Source organism: Microtus pennsylvanicus, chromosome 15 (assembly GCF_037038515.1).
Source record: "Microtus pennsylvanicus isolate mMicPen1 chromosome 15, mMicPen1.hap1, whole genome shotgun sequence".
NCBI lineage: Eukaryota > Metazoa > Chordata > Mammalia > Rodentia > Cricetidae > Microtus > Microtus pennsylvanicus.
The window spans coordinates 20,989,362-21,017,039 of NC_134593.1; the positions used below are offsets into that span (position 1 = coordinate 20,989,362).

The following is a 27,678-nucleotide window of genomic DNA, read 5'->3' on the forward strand; positions in this document are numbered from 1 at the left end:
CTCAACTTTCTTGAACTATGGGCTTACAGGCACGTACTTCCACAACACGTTTTGTGGGTCCTGGGCATTTGAACCCAGGTCCTCATGTCTGTAAAAACTGGCCTTACCCACTGTGCCATTTCAAAAGCAGCACTCTACTGTCCCAAGGGCCTTGAGCATCTTTGGGTTGTAGCAACCTTAAGGGAGCAATCTCCATGGATACGGGGGTGGGGTGGGAGGATGACTAACAGGATGAGTTTGCGGTGTGGAAGAAATGCTGGTAGATTTGATATCTTCAGTGGCCCCGTGGGAAGGACCAGACTACAGCAAGACAAGAGTGCCCTTTCTGAAGTCAGTTTCTCTCCCCAGAGACATCATTTGAGCCCACACAGTCTGGAACTGGCCGAGCTGAATTAGGCAGTTTCCCCAAGGGCACAGCAAACAGGAGCTTCCAACCCCCTGAAGCTCTAGCTGCGCTACACTCCCCATTCACAGGATACAGCAGGCCGTTCTACCTGATACTATAACTAGAACACAGTGTACCCGAGGGCAGTGGGGCAGATCTGCACACAAAGCCAGGCACTGTTGGAATTCCATGGCCTGGTTTGTGGGTAGCAGGCATTTATGGCCTCAGTGTCTCACTAAATTGGCAGGAGCAATTAACATGGGCACCAGTTTACAACTATAGAGGACTTTTACAACATGCAGCACATTTTGAGGGAATGCTTTTTTTTTTAAATTTTTGATATTTGGAACCTCATGTCCACATGCAGCAATGAACAAAGACGCCGTGGGATGTGAACAGAGCCTGCTGCTATCTCTGCGGATGTGCTGCGGGTATCATCAATCCAACTATCAGCTGTCCTCCTTCCATCCATCCACCCACCCACCCACCAGCTAGCCTTGAACTCACTATGTATGGGAGGTTGATCCCGAGTTCTCCATCCTCCTTCCTCCACCTTCCAAGTGCTGTAATTACAGGCGAGTATCGCCACAGCAACACTTTGCTTTATTTTAAACATAGTATAGGATCTTCACACTGGACACTGTCTGTTCAGAAATCTTCATAAGGTCAAGGAAGCCCATGAGGGAGGTTCAGTGTCCCTCAGCCACTAGAGGGATGGCTTCATTTTTAAGCCACGCCACTTTCTTAAAATTAATCTTTGCAAAACGAAGAAAATAAAGCTTCCATCGTGACTTTTTACTTCAGTGACCCACAACACTGCGTCTGTGGTATTATGAAATTATCTGAGGCTGATATGGTTCTATCTCTTTAAAAAAAAAAAGCAGCTAGGTAGGGGGAGCTGTGACTGCCGCACTCTTCTGGCCCTGTGCTGGATGCAGAGGCAGTCACGCTGGGACCTGCAGATGGTACAAAAGACACACAAAGCCCCAGCGATCCAGTTGGTGACTCCAGTTGGTGACGGCCTCGCGAGTCTCTGAGGGTCCCTCCGGTGCATCTAGGAGCAGCTGCATTGAGCGCTGCGTCCTGTTGGAGCCTGGTGGCTCAGTCGCGCCTGCAGCTGCTGACCTGAGTCCGTGGACCAGCATCTGCATCTGCGCCCTGGGGAGGACAGAGCAGCTCCAGCGTGTGGGGCCCCACGCTGTACATCGGTGAGGAATTGTTATCATTGTTACCATTGCAGCACCCGTTGTTCCTAGGGGTCTTAGTTTCAGAGGGGCTCTGACGGCAGGCTTTGTCTTTCTCTAATTTCCACTCCAGATTGCACGGGGTGGTTACAATGGATTCACTGCTGTAATGAAGAGTGGGGTCCAGACTCTTGGGACGTACACAGTGGTATTCTCAGAATAGCTTATTACTTAATTTGTAGCGTCCTAATTTTAATAGCATGTTCTTAAACAGCCCATTTCTCAGTAACCTTATAGAATGATACTCGAAAGCCTTTGGTGAAAAACATTTTTTTTTAATTTTATTTCGTTCTACTAAATAATCAGATTCATAGAAAGCATTCTGTAATTTTAGCAAAATTCTCTTCCGCTCTACTGTCTGCTTTGCTTACCTGTGTTTTCCTTAAAACAAGGTCAGTATCTCAATGAAGAGCGTTCGAGCCTAATATGCTGGTAATGTTGGCTTTAACCTTCCTCCCTGTGTCTCTGAAAATAGCAAAAAGTCTTTCCATTTCAGCCAAAGACAGGGTGGGGGCTGATTCCAGGTGTTCTCTGGACTGATGGGAACTCTTTATTTCTGCACCACCCAGGTTACTCACGCCCAGCCTCATCTATTTGTCACAGGACAAATTTTTAAAGCCCCCACCGGCAGTCACATATCTGTTAGGGCGGTGCGAGGATTCTCTGTCTCCTGAGGCTCACTGATGACCAACCAGCTTTCTTTCCTTTGTCTTGACACTTAAACATTCTGTGCCGTTCCTATTCTTCTTTATCCTTTCTTTACCTCTCTTGACTTTCGGCTGCCCAAGTTTCCCCCCTGGGATCCTCACATCTTTCTGTGTCCCTTTCAGAGGAACCAAGCTAAGCCCATTCCATCTTCCACTGTCCCCCCTGTATCCTCAGCCCATCAGAATGGCTTTAAGAACCCTTGAAAGTTGCTCTGATGTTTCCTATTCTTCACATAAGAAGAAACAGCCAGCCCCAGCTTTTGAGGAATAATGCCAGCTTACAGGAGGAATCCTTTGCTTTCTGCAGGACTGACCCTCAGCAGCTTCGGCCTCAAATGTCAGCTCAACTGGATCTTCACGCCATAACCCCTCCCCCAAAAGTCACTTACACTGTGTCTCAGTTTCCCCTCTGTCCAAGACATTGATGGTCATAATGGTCACATGATGATATTGAGACACCAAATGTTTGTGAAGATAGCCAGCTTGAACCAGGCAGAGTGTGGCTAGTTAGTATTGGACTCATTCCCAATCTATCCATCCATCCATCCACCCATCAATGAGATAAAGCCAAATAGCTTTGTATATTAGTTCTCCCTCAAAAGCTGAATTTAAAAATGAATTTTTGGCTGAGTGCATCTTAATCAGCCCTTGCTTTGGGTTCAACGCTATGCACTGTTCTACCAAGCTGTTTCTACATCTTTGAACTATGAAAGCAATGCTGAAATTTCCTCACCGCCTCAGGACTATTCTCCGGGAGAGGGAAGGCTGATTCCTCTTGCATACCTCTCCCTAAACACAAGATGATGGCAATAGCTGTGACTGTATGGGCCCTGTCCACTAGGAACCCAAGTCAGGAAAGTTAAATGTGATCGAATGTGCCAAATTGGAAGCCAGAATCAGTCCCGTTGCTATTCTGATCTTGGACAGTCCAGGAGGCCATTCACTCTTGAAAGGCATTGCCAATCCTGAGACTATTTTTAATTTCTGCTTTGTCTTTCTCTTTTCTCTTTCTGTCTGTCCTTAAACTCTGCACTTACCCTGTGCTGAATTTCAGTGTCTAGGAGGGAGATGTTGTACCCTTCTTGCCCAAGAGATGGAACACAGAAACTGGAAGAAGTTCAGGATTGGGGACCAGAAAGTGTGGTGCTGGCTTTGTTGACTTCTCTCTGTGCTGATCAGAAAACCATGTATCCTCATCACCAAAATAAGAGGTTTAACTTTCATGAGAGTTCTAAGTATACAACCCTAAGGACTTTCCTCACTGTCTCAGAAATAATAAAAAAAAATTTTTCACTTGTGGGGTCAAAATTAGAAATTAAATTTATTCAATAGACCCATTCTGTAGGTTACAAAATGCAAGATCAAGGGAATAGAAGCTCAATGCGTTCTTATTTGAAAAGGAGAGATTGACTCAGAATAGCTTTTCTTGCTGAAGATCGTCAAGTTCTTAGACCCCCAAACCCCTAGTTCTGGTTCTTAGTGTGGTGTTTTTCTTGCTGCACTTAGAATTTAAGGTGACAGGAAGCTAGAGAGGTTACAGTGATTGCCAGATTTTGATGGACCCATCTTTAGTCCCTTTACAGTAATGGAGCACCCAGGTAGACATTTGTTTAAAAAATTCTCCTTCCAGTTGTATTGTGTGTCTGTTGCCTAAGCCAGAAAGGAAGGATTCTGCAGACTACATAGCCTTTCACTTTCTCCAAAAAGATAAAAGCTTACAGCAAGTCAGTCACCTTACGAGTGGTGGTTTAAATTTCATAAGCATCTTTATTTCATAACTACTGAGTGCTAGGAAGGAGCATGCATGCGGATCTTAACCGTGTCTGGAATTTGTGTACAGTTCCACACGACAGTAGATTTAACATTTCCCCTTGTTAAATGTGATGATACACTTAACCATTAAAATTCCCCAGTAAAACAAAGTTAATATTGGATAAGACATACGCACAGTAAATATTGACTACCCGAAGTGGAGATGTAACTGGGCACATATAGCTTTATAATTCTCATTTTCTAAATCTTACAATACTGCAGAAGCAAAAATTTAACTGTTGGATTAAACAATAGCGGCTTTGCCCTTAAAGATCTGACTTTGTTAGATTTTGAAGCTCAACCTGTAAGTCTTATTCCTGTCAAAACCTCCTCTTATTTTTATTTATCAGTGTTTTTGTTAAATGTTTGTGCAGAGTAATTGTTTAATGTATTTGTTCGACTCATTGTTATAGTCTTTAGAAACCCATCAAAATAAATAAATAAAAAGCCCAAGACTCTTAGTGGATTTGCTCAGAAAAGCAACTTCTTAAAGATAAATGAGCTCCTTATGTCTTCCAAAAGTACATGATATTCATCAACTCTTGTCAAATTTGGTAGATTTTAACCGTATTTATTTTAATGTTATTCTTAGCAGCTTTACCGAGATATTATCCATATGACCTACAGTTTGTTTCTGCTCTGTGTTTATGGAAAATTTTGTCTGTGCGTGTAGATGGCTTTTTTTTTTTTTGCCAGTGCAAATCCCTTTAATACTGGCTGATTGAAACGTAATGACACAGGATCAACTTGATTCAAGAGATAAAACCAGGTGTTTGTTCTTGTGACCTGGGACACGAGAGTTTGTGCACACTGCTGCAATTTGTACACCAAGTGTCTGAATTGCTCACACTATCAAATGCCTCCTGCGTCCAGGATCCAGACCTTGCAGTGGGAAGCTTAGGGGGAGCCAGACAGCTTTGAGGAATTGGCAGCAAAGGAAACGAGAAAAGCCTGCCTGGCTCACACGTAGGGCTTCAGAACGCCAGGGAAAACCTACGTGTTTTTCTCATTTAACCTGACGTAGGGTATTTTCACAGCTGGCCGTGCTCCAGGGAAATCCCGAGGTGCATGTGTACACACTGAGAATCCTGCATCTCTAGTGTCTCATTGTGGTGGTATGGAAATGCATTTATTTCTGCATTGATTGCAGAGGCCAAAGTTGGTCGTGGTGGCCGTGACCTTTTCTACAGCGTACAGCCCACAGTACTGGCATTAGTGACACAGGCAGTGCCCACTGTACGAGATCTTGGTCTGTTGATTTGTAGGGTGAATTCATCCGACTTCTCCATTTGGTAAAGGTTCTGTTTCGAGCCTGTGCATTCTTTGCTGACTCTGTGTTCTGAGAGGACAGGGCAATCACTCTTGGTAAATCGCTAGAGGCCGAGGCCTAGAAGTCTGTCTGCATTTGGCTTTTTGTTTCTGTGTTGAAGGCATTCAAGGGTAAGTTCTTGCCATGCCTGGGGGTTTACTGCGTGTGACTTTGTTTGGCAGTGTGGATTTTTAGTTCTCATCTACAGGTGAATGGATACTCTGCTCTCAGGAGAGGGCTGGGTGCAGGGCTGTGCCTGCTTGCAATAAATGGCTTAAATGGCTATTACTGAGGCTATTCTGATAGCTGCAGAGAGCTGTGGCCACCCAGAAGTCCTGTGGCACCATGTAGGGCCTCAGAAGAAGACAGCTCCTGCGTCCCACCCACGTCCTTTCCACGCAGCCTTTGCTTTGCTCAGCCCCCAGTGTTTCAAGTCTGTTCAAAAGGCTCTGCAATCTAACAGAAACCCTATATAGGACAAAGCCCTAAGATGACTCTAGCTATGTTTTTGTGCCAATTACACGGGAAGGCCTTTCTTCTCATTTCCTCAGTAACAGCCAGGCGTGTGTGTTCTAGCTCCTAGGAGGTCCGCTCTGACCTTGCTGTTTCAGTGCATTGGCTGCAGCCTAGATCCCGCTTGTTTTCTCCACTCTGCTCAGTGCTCACCTCCACAGAAGCACAGCTTTGGATTAAGGGATCCCGGCCAGTCGTTGAGAGACCGTGCCCTACCACCCCCCCGCCCCCCCCCCCCCGACTCCTGGTTGTTTATTTCAAGCCATATAATTCTCAGATACCTCTGCATCAGTTAGAGAGTGAAGTTGGAACATCTTTCTTCCTCCTCCCCAGGTGAAACCACACAGTGCCAAATCTTGCTTGGGAAGCTCAGGTTGCCAAAGCAGATTATTTTTGCTGAGGAGGCAAAGAGGTCACATCATAAACATGATGCTAATGCCAATCACGGAGAGAGGCTCCAGTTTTCGGAGCCAAGTGAATGATTGATTGAGCAGCTGGCCAGAAGTGTCCAGCCTCATTCCCCCACAGCCCATGCAGGGCACCCATTGCTTTGGCCTGAACGAAGTGTGTGAATTGGGGGACAGAAGCCATCACAGGCCGTTCCATAGGCGCATGTAATGTAATGCGCATGAGCAAAGACAGGGCATCAAGACTTGACGCAAACTACTGTCACTCTGTTAGGCGCTTTTAGACGCAGTTCACTTGGTTTCTATGGAGACACTGTTTGTGGGTGGTGCATGGCCTTGTTGTCCAGATGTAGAAAGTCAGGCACAAAGAAATTGCAGAATTTGAAAGCGGTGAGAAGGCTCCGGAAGGTTGTATGATGGTTTGTTCTTTTTCCAAATGGCTCTGAGGGGGCGGGGAGAACCAGAGGCTCTCTAAATGCTTTGGTGCTCCCAGGGAACTGGTCTTCTCTGATGGACCTCTGGGGCACTAGTCCAGTTTTCACCCTCCGCATCTGCTCCAACTTCCCGCTTTCTTGTAATGGGCTCTCACGGAGTTTGCCAGCTTCAGCAGTGTCTTTCTAGAACCAACGGGTGCTGTTTTCCAGAGCACCTCTGCTCCCTTTTATTAATCATCCTCCCCTCTTCAATCATCTTTCCTTTGGGGTTAGTCCCACGACTTTATTCCTCAGCTCTTGAAATTAAAACTTAACCCAGTCTTCAACCACCCTTCCTTCTGAATGAGATCATTGAAGATCATAGCTTCCCCGGTGCATGTACTGCTCCGTTTTTATTGAAGAATCCAGGTGAGGAATGTCTTTGGAGGGCACGCGTATCCAGTCTGAACGTACAGTTCCTCGGGCATTCGTTTTAGTTCGTTTCAGGAGCTCTCTGTTTGTGGCACATGGCCCTGCATTTCTGCATATAGAGATGGAGTTTTGCCATGCCGAATCCATTTATGAGAGCTGAGAGTGCTTTCGTTTATTTCCTGTTGCTACCAACACAACACTATAGACTGGGTAGGTTATGAAGAAAAGAGGTAGATCAAACATTACAGATCAGGTCGAAGGTCAAGTGGCCCATTTAGTGTGACCTTGTTGCTTCCTGCTGGTACAGTCCCAAGGCTGCTCAGACCGTCCTGTAGCAGGAGACAAGGAGCGCGTGAGTCTCCTCTGTTCTTTCCTCTTCTGATATAAGCTTTAGCATCCAGTCGTGGGCACACCACTCTTGATATTTACCATGTCAGCTCCCCAGGGCCCCTCTGAACTCACAGCTGGGTTAAGTCTCCTTCTGTGGGCTTTGCATCAGGAATGAAACCTCGGTGTGTGCTGCAGAGGGAGTAAGCCAGCTCCGGACTCTAGTGGCCTTACATCTGCTCTATTTTATGGTTGCATTTAAAATAAAAACTTAAGGAGCAAAATACATTTTTATTTAAGGGGAAAAATGTTTCTCTGCTAGTTTTTGAAACTTGCACTCATTGGCTTTTGATGGATGCCAATCAAAATGCCCTGTAAAAAAAATAATTACAGAAAATTGCTGAGAAATTGTTTTCAGGGATGGGATTACATTATATTTCGAGTTTTCCTAGATTTTATTGGTCATCCGAAAATCAACCATGACTCTCTGCGATTACTGCTGCGGACATTTTATCTAGTGAAAAGGCTGGTGGGTTGGGATGTAGCTTAGTGGAGTGTGCCTGCCGAGCATGCCCGGGGCCCTGGGTTCGAGCCAATATAAGTAAATAGGTAAATGAATGAGGAAGCTGGGTTGCACAAAGGATGACCCAGGAGCTGATTTCTTATGGCTTCAGCCCTTTGCCTTCCTCCTGGAATGTGTTTAAACAAAATTACGTATTTTCCAAATTTCCTTATCATAGTATCAATCCGACCTCCCTCTAAACAGCTCTTACATGTCTAAGAAAACTTTGAAACTGCAAAGTATTTTTATAACTGTGACGTTTGTATAAATAGAAAATTTGGTCTCCTAAACAGCTCTTACATGTCTAAGAAAACTTTGAAACTGCAAAGTATTTTTATAACTGTGACGTTTGTATAAATAGAAAATTTGGTATCCTGCATCCCAACTTATCCTCGTTGCCAAAGTTTGTCATTTCTCCATTTTAGTTCTTAAAAGGCAAGGCAATTTTAAAGATTAGTAGTCTTAAGCCTTTGCAACAGGCACATTTTCTATTTCTGAGACAAGTGTTTCTGGGGTGTGTGTGTGTGGTGTGCCTGTGTATATACTATATACTATACACTACACTATACTACAAACCATATACTATACCATATACCATATATTATATACTATGCTACAACCATATACCATATACTATATACTATACTATTACTACAAACCATATACTATACCATATACCATATACTATACTACATACCATATAACATATACTACGTACTATACTGCATACAGGTTCCCACCTGTCCATGCTTCTCTTCATAGGTTCTGGGTATCCAAACTCAGTAATCTTCATACTTGGTCAGCAGGCACGTTCCTCACAGAGCCATCTCCCGAGTTTACTATCTGTCTTTCAAGCATGAGATCTTGTCTGTGTTTAGTGCTAGGTTTGGATTTTAAGAGTGTTGTCCCTCAAAGAAGGTATATTGAGAAGTAGGATTCACAGTAGGAAGAAATCAGGGAAACTGAACACACGAGCTAGGTCGATAAATAGATACGGTTATTATTTTAGAGGCCTCCATATCTAGTAACGCCTGTGTTTGTTGGTGTGTGTCTTGTTGGGAGGCTGGGGACGGGGGAATGTCATGCTGGTTGGCAGAGGTGCTGCACAATGATACTTTGTATTTAATAGGTCACTGTCGCTAAGGACCTGGCCATCTTCTGTGCAGTCTGTGTCCTCAGTGCACACATTCCATATCCTCCTTATTCTTTCCTTCACCTTGTTTTTCCTTTTTCTCTCAGGGTCCTTGAAGTAAAGTCAAGATGCCGGTAGCTCCTGAGCTGGGAGGAGCGTTCACAGCAGCCAGTATTCCTTATCTCCTGAGATGAGGGTGGACACTGCCCTACCCAGCACCTCTACAGCATCTTCACCTGCACCTTCCGTACAGAAGAACCTCAGAGCACGCCTCCTCCGAGGAAAGTCGGAAACTCCCAGCAAGCGAATACAGGTTTGCTATTAAAAGGCGACCTTATCGGACCAGAGTAGCATACAGAACACAGGCACAAAACACAATGTTTTCTGACGTCAGATGATGACAGATGCCGGGGGAAACGGGCTTTTCACCAGCTAGGAAGAGCTCCGCTCAGAGAGTACTCTGAAAGGAAGCACTCGCCAGCCTTAAGCAGAAGGAGACGGGAAACATCTGTGGTTTTCAAGGACAACTGCTCCAGAAATAGGGATCATGGAGACCCAGGAGACGAGGTAAATAGTTAGTGTTTTAAGTGATAATTTATTCGTTTATGTGTATGCACCCTCGTGGGTTTGGAGGTCAAGGGACTAGCTTTAGAAGTCTGTTGTCTTTCTTTCCCCCCGTGTGAGTTTTAGGAATCAAATTCAGGTCATCAGCCTTGGTTAGAGGGTAGAGGGAACCTTTGTCTTGCGGTCCTCCTGGTTGCTGTTTTATTGGCTAGAGGGTAGAAGGAACCTTTGTCTTGCGGTCTTCCTGCTTTCTATTTTATGAGTATGTGCCTGATCTTTAAGCTTAAGGACCTATACAAAATTATATGTTTATTTATTCCTTTTGAAATTTATTTGTGCTCTTTTTCTTTTCGGATGCTTTAAATTGAAATAGAATCACATCACTTTCCGTCTCCCCTTTCTCCTTCCAGCCCCTTCCAGCTACCCTCCCTCAAACCCATGCCCCCTCCTCATGTTAATAGCTTCTTCTTCAATGATTATTGTTTCATACATATGTATGTGTATATATATATAAAAGCATGCTTTTCTCTAAGCATGAATCAGAGTTCTACTCTTTGTGTTGTGTGTGTGTGTGTGTGTGTGTGTGGGTTTCTAGGCAGGGTTTCTCTGTGCAATAGTCCTGGGTGTCCTGAAACTTACTCTGTAGACCAGGCTGGCCTTGAACTCAGAGATCCACCTGCCTCTGTCCCCTGAGTATTGGGATTAAAGGTGGCCATATCAGAGTGCTACTCTTACTTGAATGACGTATTAAAGTACCATGCTCAAAAGTTGAATTTTAAGTACCATAAAACAAGAAAGATGATTTTCCATTTCAATCAGATATCCACAGATGAAAAGACTTCAAATTTTATTTTGCCACACTTGAACTACTAAAGGAATTAAACAACAGCATTTCTCTGGTAGCTCCTGAAAACTGCACATTAATAGGAACATCGTCGCTTTCTCGGAGCAGCTGTTGCCTAGCGTCGTCAGGAGTCTTTAGGAACTGAATCTTGATCTGCGTTCAGGACTGGTCTTGAATGTGTCCCCCTCCCTCAGGCTGGGATTATTTGCTTGCGCCATCACACTTGCTTGCTTTCGAAATGTATGAATGCACGTGGGTGCCATCAACCAGCCGGCACAGACCTCACCCTCTGCATTTGCTAGGACCAAGCGAAATTACCTGAAACTAATTAGTGACGTTAGACACGAGAGGCGCATGCGTAACTTTCATCACTCTTTGCAGTAGTCTATTGATTTTTAGATGTTTTCTCAAGTTCTTCCATAGTGGTACCTGTCCGCCGAATTTTGGAAGTAGATGCTTTTACAAATGAAAAGTGAATTGCCTTCGTTTAACTTAACAGTTGGCTGGTTTGCTCTAAGAAATCTTGTCTGCAGCAATTAACATAGAACACTCACCGGTCCTGACGCTAACTGCATATTGTCAATCATCAGAACGAAGCCCAATAATATAGGTTGCTTTGCAATCACCCATGGATGATAAATTCTATCTATATCTAAAAGGAAATATGAATTAAATCTGAGTGTATTTTTTTCAGAGAAGAACATTATATAGGCTCTAGGTACTTCAAGAATTTTCACTTTACTAAAAACTAAAATGTCAGTGAACAGCAACACGCACATGCGTGTGAGCACATGCGTACATGTGCGTACACAACTGTGCATCCACCGACAGCTTCATTCAGCTTCCTGGCTGCAGATCGCACATGTCTCTGCTGGTGTTCAGACTTGAGCTGATCAGAGTGAATACCAATGGAGGCAGTAGGAAAAATGACCAAGTGACCTCAGAGGAAGGAGGATTCTAGTTACACTGCATCTGACAGACGGTCACATGGTTTCGGTAAAGGTGACTAGACACCAAAAGTAGATTCTATGTGGAGTTAGTGGGATGCTTGCTGCGGCTGGGTCAGATAGGCTAGGGACAGGACCAGTTGAATAGAGGAAGAGATGGACAGGAATTTGGAATTCTTATTCAAAGAAAGGTGAGCTATCCTGCTCCTAGTCTATCCCTCATCTCCAAATCTATCCCTCATCTCCAGATCTATCCCTCATCTCCAAGTCTACCCCTCATCTCCAAGTCTACTCCCTCATCTACAAGTCTATCCCTAATCTCCAAGTCTATCCCTAATCTCCAAGTCTATCCCTCATCTCCAAGTCTATCCCTAATCTCCAAGTCTATCCCTCATCTCCAAGTCTATCCCTAATCTCCAAGTCTATCCCTCATTTCCAAGTCTATTCCTCATCTCCAAGTCTATCCCTAATCTCCAAGTCTATCCCTAATCTCCAAGTCTATCCCTCATTTCCAAGTCTATTCCTCATCTCCAAGTCTATCCCTAATCTCCAAGTCTATCCCTCATTTCCAAGCTATTCCTCATCTCCAAGTCTACTCCCTCATCTCCAAGTCTGTCCCTCATCTCCAAGTCTATCCCTCATTTCCAAGCTATTCCTCATCTCCAAGTCTACTCCCTCATCTCCAAGTCTACCCCTCATCTCCAAGTCTATCTCTCATCTCCTAGTCTACCCCTCATCTCCAAGTCTATCCCCCATCCCACCCTCATGTTCACTAAGGACCATCGAAAGCATTTCTTGAGGCTCCCTGGTTCAAGAAGCCAGAAATTTAGTGAGGGGATTTCTAGGAAAATTAAAAGAAAGACAAAGACCTTTGGGATAAATTATAAATCTAGTTTTTGAGTATGGAGGGTGACAGCTGAAATTTCTAGATGCTGAGCTAGATGCTTCTTCAGGTGATGGAGTCAGGGCATCATAGATCCAGTGGACTTCCTGTTCAAATGTCTCTGGAGATGAATGCACACCAGTGCCAGCCATGGTCATTGCCTGGAGCAGAGCACGGGGAAGCAGGAGAAGGTGGAGGGGCTGAGTGTGGTTTTCCAAGAATAATCAGAGCACATGAGAGACTCTGAGAGAGCAACAGGGGCCTGGGCTGTCGTGGTCAAAGAGCAGAGATTATGTAATAGGAGAACAAGTTGTTTCTGCAGCACCTAACGTTTGCAAGTAACAACCGGACCTGTGAGAAACAGCATGATGTGTCGCAGAAAGGACATTTTCTAGGCTTGTAGTAGAACTAATTAGTATTACTTCCTCATATGAATAGAGTCTAGATTAGAGAAATCCTGGAGTTCTTAGAAGATTTGATAATGTGTTGTACTCAATTCAACATGCCAAATAAATGTTTGTTAGTCTTACAGTAATGAACACTCATTTCATAAGGCAAAAGAACACATTTAGAGAGGTTGCTTTGCTCTCCCCACCCCCAAAGAAATCTCAAGGTCAGTTTGAGGTCTAGATTTATTTAGTAATCTAATTTGGGGAAGGCAAAAAAAAAATACGTTTGAACATTTAACTAAATAGGATTTTAGGTTGCTGTGATGAAATTCTTGTCTGTCTATGGAGCCAAAGCAACAAAGATTCAGAAGGGGGTCATGTTTATATGTGGAAAACAAACAAATGCCCCTCAGAGGCTGGAAGGTGGCTCAACGTCAAAAGCACCAGATGTTTTTGCAAAGGTTTTGTTCCCACCGCTGACATGGTGGCTTACAGCTGCCTGTAATCTCAGTTCTAAGGGCCCAAAACCCTCTTCGGTCCTGTGAGGACTCCTGCATACGTGTGGTGCACATAAACCCATTCAGGCACACATGTGCATAAATTAAAAAAACAAAACGCTTAAAAAAACTTCCTTCTTTTAAAAGTTTAGATGAATCATCCAAAGAATAAAGGCATTTCCAGCTGGATGTGGTGATGCACGCCTTTAATCCCAGCTCTAAGGAGGCAGAGACAGGAGGATCTACAGGTCAGCCTGGTCTACATAGTGAGATTGTACCTCAAAACAAACAAACAACAAAACTAAAACAACAAAACAAACCAAACAACCCCCCAAACCCCATATCGCTTTGTAATATTTTTTTATTAAGAGAAGACCCTTAATAAAAAAACAAAATAAACAAACAAAAAACCACAACTCAAAATAACCAGCTGGTTTTTGTTGTTGTTGTTGTTTTTTTTTTTTTTTTTTAAAAAAAGCTTTGATGCATTGATCTCATCTTGGGAGGACTTGACACATAAATTTATTTTGTGTTATTTTCTACAAAGCTTCTGCAACTGTTTACTCCCCCCCTCAGGTTTTTGTTCCATATTTTCCTGTCGTTCATTCTGAAAACCCAGTCATTTTACTTCAAAAAGAAAAGTCACTTTTTTAAATCTCTAAAGGAAAACCTTTTAACATACAAAGTTGTTTATATTTGCTATTATTATTTTAATAGCTTCATTTATACATTAGTTATAACTTTTAAGTTTTTCATTATTTTTAATTGTGTAGGGGAGGGTGGTATGTGCACAGGAATGCAGGTGCCCACAGCAGCCAGAGGCATCCGATCCCCTGGGAGCTGGAGTTAGAGGCAGTTGTGGGCTGTCCAACGGGGCTGCTGGGAACTGAACTCAGGTCCTCTGGAAAAGCAGCCACATGCTCTTAATTGCTGAGCCATCTCTTCAGCCTCCAATTATTTATAACTTTTAACAACTGGCAATCCTCGTATTGTGTGCATGCGCGTGTGCCTGTGTGTTTGTGTGCATTCATGTGTGTGTACATGCATGTGACAGCTAGAAGTGAACCTCAGGCATTGCTCTTCAGGGGCCGTCCACCTTGTTTCTTTTGAGACAGGGTCTTATCAGCCCAGAGCATGCTGAGTAGGCAGTGCTGGCCACCCATCATGTACCAGGATCCAGGTCTGGGATTAGAGATGAGCTCTGACATGTCTGACTTTTTTAATGGTTTCTGAAGATTAAACTCAGGTCCTTATGTTTGCATGGCAAGCCCTTTATGGAATGAGCTATTTGCAGCTCTCCGGAAACCCTTTATTAATATTTTTAACAAGATGCATACATTGTGAGTTGCCTGGCACTAGCCAAAAGTAGAGAGCAAGTTACCTAATTCTCTTCCAACACTATCTCACGGTTTTTGTGGACTTGCTAATTTGTAGTAATAAGTTTCAAATTTCTCAGCAGACTAAGATATAACTGGCATCTCTGGATGATATAAAAATAATCCAAACCCACGTAAGCCTGTAGGTAGTAATTAGTGTGTCGTCAGCAACGTGTTTTATTTAGAAATTATCTAACACAGCTCTGAGGCTGTAAATTGCAAATAGATTTTGGAACCTTTTCAGCAGCTGTGTTATAATATAAAAACCCTTGCTACCAGCCCAGGTTATTACTCTGTTAACTGTAGACAGCATATGTATGTTAGACAAATATTAAGGAAGAGAAGGGAGGGAGAGGAAAGGAAAACAAAAACATGAAGATACCAAATCCATCAATTTTGGCTTGTTTCCTCGCTGTTCTCGATGTCTGTGCAGTATTCAGTATCCAGCAATTCATCTTTTACTTACACATTTGTTCTACATTAAATTCATAATTTAATTTAAAAATTTTTTTTGTTTTTTAATTGTGTATGTATGGGTATACACATGTCAATACAGGTGTAGAAGTCAGAAGAGGATGTTGGGTTCCCTGAGTTACTGCTGGTTGTGAGCCACAGCACATGGATGCTAGGGATGAAACTTGGATTCTCTGAAAGGTTACCATGGCTCTTAACCTCAGGGCCATCGCTCCATCCACTTAAAAATAATTCCAAACACTTTGTTATGATACTTTTGACTAGTAATTGACTAGTAAGCACAGTTCTTGTGTTAAACTTAATCCAGACAACTGAAAACATACCCTCTTTTACCAAAGCAGTAATGTCAAACTGGCCTTGTTTATTAAAAATTGACTTTAATCATTCGAACCTGGAAACCTTTGAATTCACTTCTCTTCTTTTAGGGAGCTGGGAATTTCACCCATGTGTTCCACGGCACTCCGTCAAGGGGGTTCATACGTTAATTTGGCAATGACTTACTGAAGTAAATAAAACATACATGTCTAACACACGTAAGCACACAGGTGCAGATAAGCTCGCAGCTGTTGTCCTAAGATTTTATCCACATGCGGCGAGCAGGACGGTTGACAGTCACTGGCTTATGTGAGACAGTTGGCTCCTTCTCCATCTCTCTTCCCATCTTTATGTGAATTGTGTTTGTCGTGCTCCCAGAAAGAAGCCACTGGTTTTCTACTGTTACTGATGGAGGGCAATTTCAAGATGCTGCTTGTCCTGAGACTTAGCTTTGGGGGTCTCCGAGTCCTTTGAGAACACCTGGTGGCAGTAGTCTCAAATTCAAATGACTATGGGGAATGGAGTGGCTGGCATAGGAGGGATGGTGACCGTTGGGTGGGCTGAGAGCTGAGGAAGTGGCTGTCAGAATGGGAGAATAGCAGAGAAGCGGTAGGAACTGAAGAGGAGGCTAAGGCGTGGTGAAAGGAGGATGGGGACAGCTAGTGGAAAGAGACCGGTCTGACAGGAGCCAAGCAGAGGACATCGTTGGTGCTCAAAGTCATTGTGAAATCAGACCCAAGAAGGAACCTTCAGTGAGAGCAGCAGGAGCATGGAGCACACAGGCTACATAGAGAGCAGGAAATTTCAGACCTCAGGAAAGTTCCTGCGGGGGTACTGTGCAAACAGAGAGGCTCAGGGCACCAACCCAGCTGAATCTATGCACAAGCCCAGCCTCCATGAGCGTGGGCCTTTGGTGGAACCTCTGTCTGCCGAAGACTCCATGCAGTCTCTAGGGTGTTCAACTCGGAACTGTGGGAAGTAGACCTACTCTTCGCTCTGCTTCCATGGACTGTCACTGGGAGCAGTGGCTCAGGAGTGTGACTGCCCGACTATTGCTGACCAGTTAGGAAAGATGGCCAAGGTTTCAAAGATGTGCCTCTGCAGTCCTCGGTGAAGGCTCTGAGACCCCAGTGATGAAGCTGATCTTGCACACGTCATGGTACCGTGTGTCTTAAAGAGCACATTGCTTCTGACCCTTGTGACATTAGAGAGGAAGGCTATTTAGGATTGTAGTGATGGGCACCAAGACTTAGAAATTGGAGGTGGAGTACCAGCTCTGAGCATTCCAGCCGATGGGCAGATTTATGGCATTTTGGCCAATGGGCAGAGGGAGGGTCTATGGAAAACCATGAAAGGATTCTTGTTAAATGGATGGCGCAGGATTCCTGAGGCAGGAAGCAGAGTGGTGAGTATTGAGACTGGGGGATTCTCCCTGAGCTAACTGAACAATTCCTGCCATGACTGACCTTAGCCAGGACAACGACAGCCTACTGATGGGGCCTGATGAATAGGGGTCTGTCTGTAGTTGGCCAAGAAGCTACTGGGTTTGGTCAAGAAGAACACCGCATCAGACTCACACAGAGGTTTTCTCAGCCTCCTCTTCTGTCTTTCTGTAGGCCAACCCCGTGAGCCAGACTTTACGTGGATCCCAGGATCCCAGTATGCTGGGGCACTTCTAAACCAGCTCTGTCCTCAGAATCATACCTTCTTCCGTCACAGATTAAGGATTTGTTATGCACCAAGGCCATGGATTTTATGTATAGCAATAAAATAGACACCAAGTTTTATGAATATTACATATTAGCAGGGTTGCTGGTTGTTTATTTATTTATGCCAACTTGACACAAACTAGAGACACCCGGGAAGAGGGAATCCTAATTGAGGAATTTCCTTCATCAGATTGGTCTGTGGGCATATCTGTGGGAAATTTTCTTGATTGATTGATTGATGTGGGAGGGCCCAGCTCACTGTAGGTGGTGCCATAACTGGACAGGTGGCCCTAGGTTGTATAAGAAAGCAGGCTGAGCAGGCCATGGGGAGCAAGCCACTAAGCAGCATTTCTGCGTAGTCCCCGTCATGGCTCCAGCTTGAGTTTCTGCCCTGACTTCCCTTACTGATGGGCTGTGATTGGGACATGTAAATAGATAAACCCTTACCATCTTAAGTTGTTTTTGGCCATGACATTTATCACATCAATAGATAGTAAACAAGGATGCAAGGCAAAACAAAACAAAAAATAACAAACTATACAATGTATGGGACCAAAGGGAAGCATGGGAAAGGGGACACCTGCTGAGTCACAGGGGGACCAAGAGCCAATTTAAAAAGCATGGTCAGGACATGTTGGCAATCAGAGAAGGTGAAATCTGAGCAAGCACTGAAGGCAAGGAGAGATTTGGTCATAAGTTGTTGGGGGAAGAATGTTCCAGTAACCAGGCCCTGGGTCTCTGTGATAGAGAAGGGATCCATTCTCAATGTGTCTCTGTAGCTGGTCCATTGAGGGGCAGAGAGGGAAGTTGGGGAACCCATTACAAGATGTAACAGGACAGGAAGTGATGCTGTCTCTGGCCAGCAGATTGGATCCTGGAGATACTCACCAACGGGCTCTGTTGGTCCACTTGTCAGTCTCTCGAAAGAGAGTGTATTTCCACAGCCCTGGCTGCATGAGAATGTTGACTATATCTAAGTAGAATATCAGCACTGGAGATCCCCTAATTCTCCAGTATCAGTTGGATGATCAACACTTCAATCTTGACACTAGCTACCCAGTGCTAACACAAACCCTGACAGCAAAGCCACAGTCCCATGAGACTCCACCTACTAGAGATGTCAGCTACCAAATGGGTGGGACCCCTAGACCACCTAGGCTTCTGCATAACCCACCAACCGACGGCAGCTTGGAGAATGCCTGAAATTGCCCCTAACCTGGGTTTCCTAATCTGCTGAAATAACTTGGGGCCCAGAGAAGCACTTTCCCTAAGATTGCAATTTATTATAAAGGATTCTATCATCTATCCTATATATTCCAGGACTAGCCAGCTGGAAGAAATGCAGAGGGTACCATGTGGTGATGGGTGCAGGCATGGATCTTTCCTGGTCCCCCCTGAGCATCCACCCTCCCAACACCTTGACACACTTACAGAACTACAAGCTCCCTCAGTTCCACTGCCTTGGAGTTTGTATTAAACTTCCATTATATTGAGATGACTTAGTATTGGCCATTGGTGACCGAATTCAACCTCCATCCCATGTTTTTTCCTTGGAGTTTCTTAAGGGTGGGGAGGAGAAGGGGACTGAATGACATGATTTGTTCTTCTGGCCCCTCACCTCCATCCTGAGGTCACTAAAGAGTCACCTCTGCCTCTGCACTCAAAGTCCACTGTGAATAATTAGGCACACTCTTCTTACCCAGCAAGACCCAAGGGTTTTAGGTGCTTCTGTGCCGGGAACCAGAGGCTGAAACCAAATAAACATTTGTATGATCCCCAAATGGAAGAACAAATCTGTAGATGGCAGCGCAGTCTTCGGCACGGCAGTCAGATCTGCAGTTCTAGTGTCTGGAAACAAGTCCAGACAGGGAGGAGCAGGTGGTCAGTGGAGGGCCAAGCCACCATGCCAAGCCAGCATGCCTGATGAAGGACAGTCAGAGAAGTCATTTGGGCTTGAAGCCATGACCAAGTAGCAGTGCCCAGTGCTGGGGTCAAGCCTGGGTCAGTGGTTTAGAGATTATTCTATATACCTCCTAGGTCGCAGAAGCTCACAAGTACATGTAAGGGCAATTGGTGTGCCCTGCATGTTTCGCTGGCCCCAAACCTTCTCCTGGGTGACAGGACCCCCAGCTTCTGTCATCTGCTTCATTTTCTCTCAGCTATTTCTGGGCGTGCTTGGGGCAGGGATAATTCACAAGGGCTCGGGGATAAGTTTGCTCATGTTTTTTCCACTTGAGTCCCTTGGCCATGGAGTCCGTACCATGCTTCTGCAGCTGGTGTCCTGGACAAGAAGTCATCCCCATGACCTAGTGGAGTCCTTGAGCCCAAAGCTGCTGTAGAGTGTGTGTTGAGGTGGGGGGAGTAGGCAGGGGTCAGGGCCCTTGTGGTAGTGCTGTGCCAAGTCAGTCTTGCCCACTTTTTTTTTTTTTGATTTTTCGAGACAGGGTTTCTCCGTAGCTTTTGGTTCCTGTCCTGGAACTAGCTCTTGTAGACCAGGCTGGCCTCGAACTCACAGAGATCCGCCTGCCTCTGCCTCCCGAGTGCTGGGATTAAAGGCATGCGCCACCACCGCCCGGCTCTTGCCCACTATTTTTGTCATAATTTTTATTGCTATGTATTTATTATAGAAAACAGTATGTTTCATTGTGGCATTTTCCACGAAAGCTTATCGTAGCCACTTCTCCGACATCTTTTCTTGTTCCCATCCCTCAGGTCCCCTCTCCGCTTTCATATGTATAATTCTTACATCTACATTCTGTATGTGAGAGCAAACATGTGCCATTTATCTTTCCACGTCTCCGTCCCTTATTTCCTGGGCACTGTGGCTTCACCTTGTGTTGTCCCAGGCTCAGAGCCATTGCCTTGCCTGTCCCAGGAAAGAGGAATGTGGGACTTGCCCTGTCTCCATATCTCCTCTTTGCCTTAGAAACAGCCACATCCAAACAGTGCAAAAACAAACTCCTTGTAAGTACCCTTCCACCTCTGTGAGAGGAAACGGTGTCATGGGATGGTGCAAGCCAAGCTGACCCTGCTTGCTTTGAATGCTGCTTTGTCTCTTGCTTTCAATCGCCATTTGCAGTGCTGTGGCCATGAATCAGTGACTGTTTCCACACTGTGAGAACAATTATCCCCATGAACCTGTTGAGTTGGACCTATGACACCACGCGGACAAGTGCCCGTCCTCCTGGCGCATGGCTCCTTGTCCTAACAGTGAGTTGCAGTGTTTGGTGCTCAGTATCCACTGGTACCTCTCAAATTTGAATACCTGACCCTACCGCTGGTGGTGGATGGAGAAGTTACAGAACCTCTGGGAGTGTGTGGTTGAGCTAGAAGTGAGGATTAGCCAGTGAAGGCCTATCTGCCACTGGCTCCCACCTGAGCTTCCTGCTTCCTGGTCTGCTGCAGTGTGATTAGCTACCACACACTCCAGCCTTGCCTGACAGAAACCGTGAACCAGAACAATCCCTCCTCCTTCTGTCAGGCATTCTGTCACCACCACAGAAGTAACAGTGACTTGGTTCCCCTTATTCCTTGGATGTTGAGTAGACAGTCAGGCTGCACCTCCGGAATGAGAGTGAGATTAACCGGGGCTTAGGGAAAAGTTGAAAGGAGCTATGAGGAAGCATCCTTGGGCTCCTGAAGGCCAACAGCAGCAGCTTTCTTACCTCTTGAGCCTTTTGAGGCATAGGAGCTGAACTGGTTGAGCATCCCTGGTCCCAACATGTGCAATGTGAAATGCCACTATCAGCAGAAAATTCCACACCATCTCATGTGTAGAGTTAAAACGGAAGTGTACTAAAAACCAAGAACAAGCCGGGCGATGGTGGCGCACGCCTTTAATCCCAGCACTCGGGAGGCAGAGGCAGGCGGATCTCTGTAAGTTCGAGACCAGCCTGGTCTACAAGAGCTAGTTCCAGGACAGGCTCTAAAAACCAAGAACAAAGAAACAAACAACAACAAAACCCACACAAAATCACAGCCAGGTGATTTGTCTGAGAAATATCTGAAGTATAAAGGACTTTGAGTTGAAGCTTGTGTCCTAGTTAGACTTCTGTCGCCAAGATAAAATGTTCAGCAAAACCACCTTGACAGAGGAGAGGGTTTGTTTCATCTTACCACTCCCAGGTAACACAATTCGTCACTGAAGGAAGTCAGGGAAGGAACTCAAGGCAGGAAGTGAAGCAGAGAGCACGGAGGAGTGCTGCTTACTGACTTGCTCCCCATGGCTTGCCCAGCCTACTTTCTTATCCCACCCCGGACCCCTGCCCTGGATGGAACCACTCACAGCAGGCTAGGCCCTCTCATTTCAATCATGAGTCAAGAAAATACCCCACAGACAAGCCCACAGGCCAATCTGATGGAGATATTTCCTTAATTGAAGTTCCCGCCTCCCAGGTGACCTTAGTTTGTGTTGAGTTGACAAAAGCAAACTAGTAGACGTGTGTCTGTCTACAAAGGACATTGTGTAGATGCCAATGTTTCCACTTGGAAAATATCCTAAATCAGAAATAGTTCCAATTCCAGACGTTTCAGATAAAGAGTGCTCAGTCTGTACTTGAAGCCCGGGTGTGATAAGCAGAGCAAGGCTCCTGGAGAAGGGCGGTCACTTTGACTTGAAGGTCCAAGTCAAGCCATGGTGAACCCCAAGGTGGGTGTTGGGCAGTGAATTCGTGAACTCACTTTCTGAGACCCGACATAATCCATGTTTAACAAAATACCCAGTGTCCTTGCTGTCTCTGAGGGTTAGCTGGGTGAAGGAGGGTAGAGATGCCCTGTGCAGCATGCACGTCTCTTTCCGCTGGACAGGACAGAACCCTGTGCTTGTTCTTGGTGCCTCTTTACCTCTTTGAAAAAAATGTTATCCTGAAAAACTGCAGGCATGTCTAGAGAAAAAGAGGCAAATGCTCCAAGGGGCACCCAGATGCTTACCTCCTACTGAGGGTCACCCACACCCTTTCCTCCTACTGAGGAATACCCTCACTCTCATCTCCTATGGATGGGTGCCCACATGCTGATCTTCTACCAAGAGTCACCCTCACCTTCCCCTCTCACTGAAGCTCTGCCTCTGCACTTCTGCACTCTAAAGCAAGTCTTAGGCATCGTACAGAGCCCTGGTCTCTATGGCCAGGTCCCTGGAACACACGGGCCTTGACGCGCTGCTGTGTGTGAGTTCTCAAACTGCATGGCAGTCACCTGGGGGTGTGGGGATTTCCTGTTGGGCAGCTGCAAACTGGAGAAGGGACTCTGTGGACTCTGTGGAGCCAGGGCAAGGCCACAGCAAACCCTTGAGTGTGGGCTGGAAGCTCACACAATCGTGTCTGCCGTTTCAGTTAGGGTGCTGGAATCTTTACTCTTGTCGGTGCTGGGAACCCACAGAGTCCAGTCTCAGCCCAAGTGTTTACTCCTTTATTAAGCATACTTTTTAATTGTGTGTATGTGTGGCCGTGTGCATGCCATGGTTTGGGGGAGCAGAGGACAGCTTCCGGGAGTTTGTGCTTCCCTTTCACGTGAATCCTCAGGATCAGACTCAGATCCTCAAGCTTAGCAGCAAGAACCCTTACTGAGCGACCATGAACACTGCCGCTGAAAAATCAACAGATAACTTTGCTGTGAGAATAATGAAAAATTTGTGTATTTCCCAGCACAAAACACTGGAATTTTAAGTGAATTCATCAGATGACTCTCCCTGGGGAGGGAATCCTGTTTAGAAACCACAAGTCAATCTGAGTAACGCAGGAGTGGGGAAAATGATTTCTCTGTGATTCTTTAATATAAGTTAATCTCATTTATTCGGTGCCATTTGGTTTAATGACAAGGTCATAAGAAAAGTAGGAGCCATGTGCTGTGGCTCACGCCTGTAATCTCAGCACTGGGGAGGCAAAGGCAGGTGGATTACTGAGAGTTAATGGGAACCTGGGCTACAGAGTGAGTTTCGGGCTAGCCTGAGCTACAGAAGGGGACCCTCTCTCTGAAAAACAGACAACCCTCCAAAAAACCAAAAAACAAAGCAACAAACAAACAAGCATCCAAGACCAAGATATCTCCCTCAAATCTCCCTCAAAAATCCCCAAACAAATAGAAATAATCCAATTACTAGATGAACAAGACAAGACACCAGTTTTTTATAGAGCCATGAGAAGGTCTATACAGTTCGTAACTCTTAGACCAAGTGAACAGGTTTTATAGGAAAACTGTTCCTAAATCACTGTGGAGGGAATGAGGCTTCTGTTTGAGTTCAATGATGGTGAAAGATCCAGTCATCCTGGTTTTTATGGATTCATCTCCAGTTTTCCTTAGAAAAATAAATAAATAAAACTCCCTCAACCCATTTCTAACTGGTGTCTTCACCAGTGGATGCCTGCCAATCTCTGTAACTATTCGGAGACAGCAGCAAATGCACGCACTGTGTAGCCCCCTCGGCTGCATGAGCAAGGTGGTGTCACGTGCGCTTCCTTCACCAGACCTGTTATTCCTCGGGTCTGTAATTCTGGGGGTGTGGTTTCCACCATTCATTGTTCCAAATTACTGCTGCAATGGGCCTGCAAGACCTGGGCTAGGAACCCTTGATCTGCTTCTTGACAAACCCAGATACTTAGAAATGGTGTAAATCGCACGTTGGTATATTATTTTGAAAAATCTGTAGTTGCGACAAGGGTGTAGCTCAGCATCAGGGATCTGTCTACCATGAGGCCTTCTGCTTGATCCCCAGCCATAAAAGCAAGGACTTTCTACACCAACAGTAAAAATCCCTATTGTGAACATAAGCAAGGAATTTAAAAAAAGAGATGACCAAACCTTTTGCTTTTAGAAATAACCTTTCTTTCTAAGTGATTTCTGGCCAAAGAATATTTAATCAACTTAGACTCGTGGGATTCTCTCTGATATGCTATTTCAAAGCAAAGTAGAGGTGAGTGTATTTTTAGACAAGTAGCTCAGCTGAGTGGAAATAGGAGGTTGGAAGATCTTTTTCGGTAAGCAGATGGTTGTAAGATTATTTTACTGAATGTCTCTATTTTGTGATCTCTGTACATTTATCCTGCATTAAGTATACGTTGATCATCTCTAATCACAAAGTTATAAAATCCTGAGTAAAATGCTCAAAAATAATTTTTATAGGGTCTGGGATGAAACATTACAGGTCATAGTCAGAGGAAAGCAAGCTAGAAATATTTGATCGAAATTACTTCTAGCCTGTGAATATAAGATGTATCTAAATCACAAATGAATTTCCCGTTTAGAATCAAGTCACATCCCCAAATAATTCATTATATATGCACAAATATTCCCAAATTGGAAAACCCCAGATCTCAAACACTTCTGGTCCCAAGTATTTCTTATAAGGTGTAAACTGTAGACATGTTTTCTTTATTTTTTAAAAAAAATTTGTTTTTATTGAGCTATACACTTTTCTCCCCTCCCCTCCCTTCTTCCCCTATCCTCTTCTACCCTCTCCCGTGACTCCCACGCTCCCAGTTTACTCAGGAGATCTTGTGTAGACATGTTTTCTTTCTATGGCATGAGTGAGAGCTTCATGCTATTTACATCCAGCTGGACTCTGACAGTGCTGTGTTCTTGGGACTTTAAATTGCCTTTAGTCCTTAGGGGAGCATGGAGGATGCTGCTGTCCCCAGAGAACGCTGGCTGTGGTCTCCAGCAACCTAAGCGAGGTGGAACCAATTGCTTCTAAGTAGAAAGCCACACAACACAGGAGAGACTGGATGACCCCTGGCTCCACGTTTTCTCTCACTCGTGTGTGTCAGGAAGCTTAGATAAGCTCTCATTCACACTAGGTGTCGAGTCTTAGCTATGACTGTAATATACCACCTCTGTGCAGGGTTTTCTGGGAACTAAATATGACAGTGTGGGTATAGAGGGTTTGGAATGTATTACATGATCATTGATTAAAATTGAGAACTGTTCTGATTATTGCCATGCTTTCCCTTAACTGAACCCCAAATTTAAGAATTTCTCCTCTATCATCTGTAAGATGTGAATACATTGTTGTGTGGTAGCTTGATAAGGTGTTTACAGTTTTCAGTTTCTTACTTCAGCTGCTGCTGAAAAATGAACACCTCTACAGTGTGATTTCAGAAGCAAGTGGGCGGAAAGCCTTCTGAAGTATGAACCCCAAGTTCCACGTGGTAGTAGAAATTAAAATCTCCTGTTAAAGTACAAACATTTTTTAGAGAAGTGACTTTTGTCATGTGGGCTTAACACTCCCAGGCCAGTACAGCTCAAGATATGTGACCTCCCAAAGTCTGGGGGCTTGAGTCATGGCTCTCCTTTCTCATGCAAAGTGCCCTGGTATGACCTGATTGCTGTGCATATGTACACAAGGCCCTCAGCAGTTAGCGTTACTTTGGCAGAGCTACCTTTGACAAACTCACTCAGGGTTTTTGGCATCCAAACACCTAGCTCTCATTAAAATTAATGGCGTAGTCAGGAGCCTCGTGTAAAACCTGTACCATCCTATTTTCTGATGACTTCACAGCACTCCAGGGAATACATAATGCCCCTCTTTGGAAGTAGAAAAGGCAGGAATGCTAACTCAGAAGCATGACCTCATTTCCCAAGGCATGTTTAATGACACTAAAAATAAACCTTAACTATGTCTCCGTGAGTGCAAGGACAAGGGAAGTCCGGCCCCCTTTTCTGGCTTTCTGGGGAGTGAGTGTGGCCTGCCAGATGAATTCTGCCTAGGTCCTCTGGGGCTGCCAAGCTGCTGACGCGTGTGCCTGAGAGACAGATCCCACCTAGGGAGAAAATATAATCCAAACAGGAGAGAGAGAGAGAGAGAGAGAGAGAGAGAGAGAGATCTGGGTGACACCTCCCGAAGCATCAGGCATCCCCAGCAAGGACACTTGCATTGAATTGGAAGAAATGACAGAGAGGGAGGGAGGGATGTATGCAAAGGCCATGTAGGAAAACTGGAGAACTAGCTGTCCTGGGGCCCAGCAGAGAGCAAGGAGGGGAAGACACTGGGGAGGACCCAATGTGCTGATGGGGTGGGTTTGTTGTAGCTGGCTTTGTGTGCATGAGAGAGCAGATGCTTGTGTTCGACTGTTCTGATAGTGGACTAAGGGTATTGAAGAACAGCTAACAGAAGATAACCCTAAACAAACAACACCTAAACACAAAAACAAACAAACAAAGAAAAATCCAAGAACACTAACGATCATTGAGCTCCCCAGGAAAACCAGTGTAGCTAAGTTAGAAAGTCTGTGCAGTTATTTTGAGACTGAGCAGCAGGAACAAACAAGCAGCCTCCTACAACAAGCCTTAGGATTATTCAAAGTAAGGTATCCGAGGAGGACAATTAGGGTTAGATGAGTTCTTAAGGGTGCTGATCCATGATAGGAACCCTTATAACAGAGACCACAGAGACACACAGCAAAGAGGCTGCGTGGCTAAGATGGGGATGAGACCTATCTTACCTGCACTTTGACCTTGAACTTCCAGTCCTCAGTGCTGTGAGGAGTGCGTGGTTCAGTCCATTGTGTCTGTGGCCTGGGGTGGCAGCTGCAAGCAGACTCAGGCTCTGTGGCACATCAGGCCTTGTCACCTGCCCCCTCTCAGCTTGCTGAGTCTGGTTCTGTGTGATAATCCACACCGGCTTTTCTCTGAAGTCACATCTTCCTAAAGAACCCAACTGCCACCACCTGCAGTTCTCAGCCATGCCTTTGTGTGGGTGTTGGATTGAAGTCATGTGCTGGACCCAAACGTGTTTGTCCGAGTGGACATTTTTATCTGGAGTATTCATCCAGAAAGTGCTGTGGAGAGAAAAGAGATGCTGACCGTGCTGTGTGCGCACAGACGGGGAGTGGTAGGGCTGTGGGAGACAGAGGGAAGGTGTGGGGACACTGCAGGCCAGCAGAGAGAAGAGAGCCTTCTTGGTTCTTTGAGGAGCAGAAGTCTGAGGGAGAGCTCTAATGGAGAGTGGTCAAAAAGAAGTTTAGAATCCGAGGGAAAGAAGAAGGCTGAGGCGTCAGATGCACAGCTTCACACTAACCAAGATGAAATATCACTAGTGTTACCGGGTGGCACCTGGCCCTGTCTTGTCACAGGTCTGGATGCTGCCTGCAGTCCATGGCAAGGACTAGTAGGGACACACATGTGGCCTCTTCTCTCCCATGTAGACCAATTGCATCTGATGCTGATGGTCTAAAGTCCGGCTGTTGGTCCTGAGTATGCTTCTAAGTGTTAACAGTCCACAATAGAGTCCCAAAGATTTGTGGTGTGCTAAAATAACCATGACAATTGCTTCCATACACCAAAGTACACGCACGCTTGTATACATACAACCTAGTACACGCAAGCTGTCCTGCAGGAACAAATACATGTGAAATTCTTCCTCCAAAAGAGGCAGGCACTGTGTTTGAGGGCTAGCCTTCATTGCCAACTTCAGAGGACTTGGAACAAACCTATGAGACAAGGGTG

At 45.1% G+C, this 27,678-nt stretch overlaps 1 protein-coding gene across 6 annotated transcripts in view; it reads left to right on the plus strand.

Annotated features, from left to right (window-relative positions):
- The first annotated feature begins 1,280 nt into the window (after nucleotides 1–1,280).
- The window catches only part of Sacs (sacsin molecular chaperone), an 80,318-nt gene continuing 53,920 nt past the window's right edge, over nucleotides 1,281–27,678 (plus strand). For 3 of the 6 annotated variants that reach the window (XM_075949378.1, XM_075949379.1, XM_075949380.1), the window contains exons 1-2: nucleotides 1,301–1,593; nucleotides 9,351–9,810. In XM_075949378.1, coding sequence (XP_075805493.1) covers nucleotides 9,791–9,810 — 20 coding nt within the window. In that variant the 5' untranslated portion in view covers nucleotides 1,301–1,593; nucleotides 9,351–9,790. Of the gene's footprint in view, nucleotides 1,594–9,350; nucleotides 9,811–27,678 lie in introns of all 6 variants that reach the window. The other 3 variants (XM_075949372.1, XM_075949377.1, XM_075949374.1) reach the window with 2 other exon arrangements.